General features: G+C 38.3%; 1 protein-coding gene across 2 annotated transcripts in view; it reads left to right on the top strand.

The window, feature by feature from the left end:
• nAChRa7 (nicotinic acetylcholine receptor alpha7 subunit) overlaps window positions 1-6,835 on the top strand; it is a 213,064-nt gene that overhangs the window by 190,617 nt on the left and 15,612 nt on the right. For both annotated transcript variants that reach the window (XM_018021446.2, XM_018021447.2), the window contains exons 5-7: window positions 1,060-1,240; window positions 3,568-3,643; window positions 4,887-5,081. In XM_018021446.2, coding sequence (XP_017876935.1) covers window positions 1,060-1,240; window positions 3,568-3,643; window positions 4,887-5,081 — 452 coding nt within the window. The remainder of the gene's footprint in view (window positions 1-1,059; window positions 1,241-3,567; window positions 3,644-4,886; window positions 5,082-6,835) is intronic.

The raw sequence follows: 6,835 nt of genomic DNA, 5'->3' as shown, positions 1-6,835 counted from the left end.
CTATACTCTGTTCACCGAGAGTGTGGGACCGTTTCGCGCAGCTTGGAAGGTGGTGGGGGTCGCAACGAACTCCCTCCACACGGTTCAGTATACACGGTAAAGCATTGAGATGCGCAGAACGAGCGAAAACTGAACTGTGCACAGTCCCGGACTCTCGGTGAACGGAGTATAGCTACGTACGATTTATTATGTGGCCACGCATGCGGGATAATTGGCATGCCTTGCCGACAAGTAGAAATTTCCGTTTCGTGACAGACGGCGCAGTTAAATTTCTGACCACAATACGGGATGATAAGTAGATCGGAGAAATTTATTCATTTATAATACTTGATGGATATTGACGTACAAGGTAATTCAATTAGCTCTGGATATTTAAATGGACCGGACCCAGCCGTAAAGATTCCCAGAATGGCACATGTGTCACCGCTGATGAATATTTAAAACCACTGGATTTTCTATACAAAAATAATTTCCTATTAACGACTTCTGTCAAATTCTTTTTAAATCGTGTACGTATTTCAGTCTTTTGACTTCTGAGATAGAAAGTATATAAATAGACGTGTATCGAGATTTCTATAATTATAATGTTCAACAGTCGACTTTTAATACGACCGAAGAAGAATACTCGCGTTCGAACTGAAAATGGAACGATACTCGATCGCGTTAACGGAATGAAATCTGTAACTGCAAAGGAGGGCGTAATTTGATATTTTAATTTTCGGAAACACCTGCAACCGAGAACAAAGGATCGTTACAGACAAAAGAGTCAGGAAACTATTTCGTCTCGTATTCAACCAGTGAAAGGGTGCTGAGAGGTTCCAAGCAGTTCACCTCGAAATCAAGCAAATATTAAATACCACGCTACTTTCAGATCATTATTCTTTTATTCTCAGTACTCGGATCATCGCTCGAATATTTGGCAGAATTTGTAATCTCGTCAAATTCTAATAAGGAATGTTGGGATGAGTAAACTCGCTTTAATCGAGGTTACAATGTAAGAAGTTTGAAAAAAAATCGATAGGTCCATCATCGTTTAACGTTAATGATTGTTCGTTACAGCGCGGATGAAGGGTTCGATGGTACTTACCCGACGAACGTCGTCGTGAAGAACAATGGAACCTGCTTGTACGTACCGCCCGGCATATTCAAGAGCACTTGCAAGATAGACATTACCTGGTTCCCGTTCGACGATCAACGCTGCGAGATGAAATTCGGATCCTGGACGTACGATGGTTTTCAGGTGAGGAACACCTTCGCGTACATGAACTATACATACATTTACGTAAGTACGAACTGGGTCAGCGCGAATTCGTTTCCTCGAAACGCGCGGTTTCCAGTGCGTTCAAGAATTCCTTCACGAAATCCTGCTGGCGAAAAGCCACATTTCCATGTATAACGAACGCACTTCGGTCCCTGTAGATTTTCACCTCTGCAAAGCCTAATGAGCCTAAACGTCTCACCGAGTTTCTACGGGTAGATATTGTTTTGGCTCACTGCTGGATTATTCGTTTAATTTTAATGTAGAAGCGAATGATGTCGCGAGTATTGTAACCATATTTTAATATGAATGCGCTAGGGATCAAGGAGGATCTTACGAAATGAAGGATTCAATTCTAAACACGTGCTGTAACCAGTTATATAATCATACCATTGCACAATTACAATCTAGTAATGGAAATGATTAACTTTTTATCAAATCTCTGAGTGCCTTCAAATGCATAATTTTTTCCCACGAACCTGATTTTATTACTTACGAATTCCTATGTACGCCGTTTTACCAAAGTGCAAGCCATTGTCGGATTGGAAATGAAAAGTTTAGATTCAATTTTACAAACCGCTGATTTCATAAACCGCATTGTCCGTTTAGCGCAGCCAGATGTAAAAACGCGGGAATGTGAAACATTATTTTGTAAAGAATTCCAGAAAATTCGCGACTCGCGGAACGGTGTGTTCCGTGTGTAACAATAAACGCGACAGGCACGGGAAAGGCAGCCACCCGTGGCGTACGGAGAATTTTCAGTAACGCAGTTTCTCGCTAACCTTTCGGTTGGTTAACACAATGCTACCAGCCGGACTGTGCTAGAGATTTCTTCAACGAATTCCTTTTGTCTCGCAAATTTTCTCCTCGCCAGAAAATATCCGGCGCGAAATGCAAATTTTTTACACGTTACCCAAAATATTATATCGTCAAAACCCCTTCTAATCCTAAAAACGGTATTTTTCTATAGAATTTTTTTATCCGCACTTTTTCAGCTTTCAGATTCTTTCTGTATTATCGTCTTTATTTTCGACATGATTCATATTTTCGCGGAGGCCGCCGAAATTTTTGTAACCGAGTCAGAAATCTTCATTTGTCACTAGCGAACGTACGGAATAATGAAAATCGAGAATGCGAATTAGACGCGACGCGACGGAATTCGAGAATGCTTGAGGGTTCATTAAGGAGGACAATAAGCAGAACGAAGTAACGAGGGCTGCGAGAGGGTGAGGGAAACCAGGGAAAGCGGAATATACGCCGCGTTCCAAGGTTACATTCGATTTGACGTGTAGACCGCGTGAGATCTAAAATAGTCCTTCCTTTTCGATCATTTCCCCTTGCAGCTATTCAAGGGTATTGCACTTACATAACTCGCGATTCAATATTGAAATGGCTTCCTACTGGAGCAGCTCTTAAATCATTCTACATGTAACTTACCACATGTATCCAGACATCCGTCACTTGCAACAGTATCATATCCTGAGTAATAGTTAATATTAAGATTATATCTTAATGATTATATCTTATCTTAAATAAGTACAATGAGAGTATTCCAGTTTTAAGAGATATTGGATAATAATAAAAGATTGGAAACTGATAGAAATCTAACGAGGCTATTAAAAAAATTATTACATCTTGAATGACAAAATTTTGACGTTATTTATGAAAAAATATAGATACAACAATAACAGAATTTTATAATTTTGTATAATTATTAATACAGGTTTTAAGAATATTTTAATGTTGAAATGATGAGAATACTATTTATGATACACGATAAAAAGTAAATCAATTGCACAAGGACGATTTTAATAACAATCTTAGAAAATATTATCCTACTGTATAAAGAGGAAACGTTTGTTTGTACGTTAGAAGGCAAAATCGTCTCTGCTCTTTATAGTATTTGTTCTCTTTTACGAAACTCCATGGACTGTGATTTTTCATGATGTGTCTGTGCATGTACAAAGTCTGATTAAAATCGCACGAGCTCTTAAATAAAAACAATTACAGAAGATTCGATTTTTAACAGTTACTGGATATCGAGTTTTACTTGAGATTCTTCTTCTTTTTCCTTAATTGTTCTCGCGCTCGGATAATCAATAGTTCACTTTTTCTTTATATATTTTATATTTCTTACGGATATATAGCCAATCCCAGCCCCGATCGGTAGCCATATATCCGGAGATTACTGTACTTACCCTGAAGATTCAATCTATTAAACTGTAATGACATCAGCTATTTTATTCTTAAATTGTTGCCACGGTGGATTCAATCTACGCCCCTAATCGGCCCCAATAAATTGTCGACAGTTGGACCTGCAACTGCAAGACGAGTCCGGCGGCGACATCAGCAGTTTCATCACCAACGGCGAGTGGGATCTGTTAGGTGAGTTTTTACAACCCTTATCTTGGATCGTTTCCGAACAGTTTATCCTCGGCCCAGCAGCGCGGCGTTGACGGCAGTTCCCGTCCGATTAGCAATTCTAAAATCCCAGGGCCGATTCGTGAACACAAAGGACTCACTCGCGATCAATCGTTTTCATACACCAGCCACATCCTCCTCCTGATGACCTTTGGCTTTATATATGATCGACTTTTTTTATCCTACATCGTCGAGCTGAGATTTATTCAAAATTGTGGTCGAAAATTAATTGGAAATTTGTGTTCTCGTATAAAGTGTAATTATCTCGTTATTGCAGTGATTAAATTAAATGCAGAACAGGGAGTATTTTGTTAAACAGTAAAGAATGAAAATTGATTGAATAGTTTAGTGAATATAAAAGGAAACAAGTGACAGTTTGGTAGGGGTATAAATTTTTTTTAAATGTATTCGTAGACTTTTATGTGAATTGTAAACTGTGTCTCAGTTTGTGACCACGTACGTAACTTTTATATCCGTCGTGTATGTTTGACGGCACATTGTACATATACATCCGGTGTATGTAGATAGGTTACAAAGCCCCCGGTGTAGAAATATGTCTTAAACGTCTCGAACCGCGGTGAAATGTGGTCGTAACTGAAGAAACACTTGAAAATATATGAGGTCTCCGGGCGTGCCTCTCTCTGTAGGTATGTTACTCGATATAATTCAAGTACAGCGGTGTTCGTTGGGTAAAATAGTTGAGTCATCGATATCCGCTACTAGTCTTCTACTTCCGTGCGTCATTTTACCGTTTCCGAGGCGACGCCCCTCGACTCTCGAACATTTCACAGAACTGCTCATAGTAACTTCAATTTCCAAACGATCACATTAACCGTGATCTAATTATTATTAAAATTTGAATGTTCTGTCATTGTTTTTATTTACGGGTTCGTACAACCTCAATCGAACTTTTTTATATAATATATCTTATATAACTTCTTTAGATTTAATAGCAATTTTTATTAATTGTCCCTTACACATTATTTACGAAACTAAGCCTTCTAATGCTTAAAAAAAATTCGGTTAGGTTTTGTCCAGTATTAAAAAAATTATTTTATTTTGAAATGCCCAAATATTAATAAGGGCCACTGTAATAATTGTCGTCCAACGAAAATTAACTGCATTTGTAAGGAAAAAATCGGGTAATGGTATGTTAAAATAGACAATTGGTAGACGTTGTTGTAATTGAGTTATTATTATGTTGCAGGGGTGCCTGGTAAAAGGAACGAGATTTATTACAATTGCTGCCCGGAACCGTACATAGATATCACGTTCGTAGTGATCATCAGGCGGCGGACGCTTTACTACTTCTTCAACCTGATCGTGCCGTGCGTTCTGATTGCCAGCATGGCCGTTCTGGGATTCACTTTGCCACCCGATTCCGGCGAAAAGCTCTCTCTCGGCAAGTCATACATGTAGATAACCGCTCTGCATGCTAGAAGATTAAACGTCTCCTATGTACAGGACGTCTCAGCTAAAGGAGGCCACCTAAACATCTATTCTGTTTTTTATGTTATGAAAAAGCTTCATAGCATAAATGGTTTCAATGAGGAATGTCCTGTAACAAAACTTCTCGTTGGCTCATTCCTTTCGGTTTCTTTAAGTTCATCGGCATTTTTTATGAAAAAAATGTATCTTGTTTTTCATTGTATAATGTAATGGATGCAAAAATATATTCGGTTCTACTCAAATACAATAGCCTCGTGTGTAACACTTTTTGAACCTCGATGGTTTTTTGTTTTCAACGTTAGCTATATCTTTGAACTTTTTAATTAGTTTAACGTATGACGAACGTGATGGACGTTTGCGATTCGGGAACCGTTCATTCGCTTCCCATAAACATTCAATAACAGCACCATAAGTATTAATCAATTGGATTCGCTCCTGTTTCGATTAATAATGTTAAGTCATCGTGAAACGGTTGCTGATAAACTAATTTCTTCGCAGTGAGCTGGAAACCAAACATTTGTTGTTAACCGTAACTTCCTTGTACCAGGTCGCTGTCGAAATCGTAAGTTTATATCGCAGTAATTTTACGCACCATCGCAGCAACTTTTTCACATTATTGATTTTTATAATTACCTGAAGGTTATCATTTGAATATATCCGAATGTATTTGTTCATCGACTACACGACACAATTGGGGAAAAAACATTAACACATAAAGAATGTCGATGATCCCGAAAAAAAATGAGTCAATAATAAATTTTTGTTGCAGGATATTTCTCATTTGAAACCATTTAAATGATGTTACGAAGCTTTTTCATAACATAAAAAACAGAAGAGGTATTTAAGTGGTCCCCTTTAGATGAGACACCCTGTATATATCCATCGTTAGAAATTGCCCTCTAGGACCAGCTTCCATTCTACTCGTTGTTAAATCTGCCTATTTTAAAGGAATAAGAATGAGAAGCTTAAAACATTTGATTGATTATTCAGGCCTGTGTCGTGACATGAAAAAATGATCGATCGTTTATTTAACATATTCGCGAGGAGCCATTCGGAAAGTCGTATTATTTCGTCGGCCGGATTCCGGCAATTACTCCCTCCCCGGGCAAGTTGAAATCGTCGGGTTGCATATTTCCGATTCCTCGCAAGCTTCGGAGAACGCTATAACGGCTCATGTGATTAGATTCGGTCGAGTTCCCGTAACATATTGAATTGCGCCGGAGATTACGCTCGTGACGATCGCATCGCGATCGCGGACGTTCGTGTATCAGTGAAATTTACCGGAATCTATTGATCAGATTCGAAGCCCTCGAAGTTCCGCGTTTCAGTCGCGACGGTTGCTGCTATATTGTCTTTAGAACACTGAATTCGCTGCGTTTAACAGACATGATTCATTGTACTTGTCGGACCATTCACTGGTTCCATTCAATAAAAATGTGCAAGATATGATTTTCATATCATCGTTATTCAGTCTGAGTCTCGACACATGACGACTTCGAATAACTCACAAGGTATTTGTTGTAGGATGAAAATTTTTAAACAAATGTTGCATGGCTTCCAGTGGAATTGTTTTTTGTTTCTTCGCTGTTTCATTGAGATATGAGCATCGCTTTTAGTTTTTTTTTTAAATAGAGTGACCAATATTTTTTCATGAATTTCCATTAACCATCAAATCCTTATGTGTGAGTAAATAAGTATTATACTAAT

Source organism: Ceratina calcarata, unplaced genomic scaffold, assembly GCF_001652005.2.
Source record: "Ceratina calcarata isolate Rehan_Ccalc_2016 unplaced genomic scaffold, ASM165200v1 scaffold253.2, whole genome shotgun sequence".
Classification (NCBI taxonomy): Eukaryota; Metazoa; Arthropoda; class Insecta; order Hymenoptera; family Apidae; genus Ceratina; species Ceratina calcarata.
Note: the sequence above shows the minus strand (reverse complement) of the source record. Positions and strands in the feature narration are given on the sequence as shown.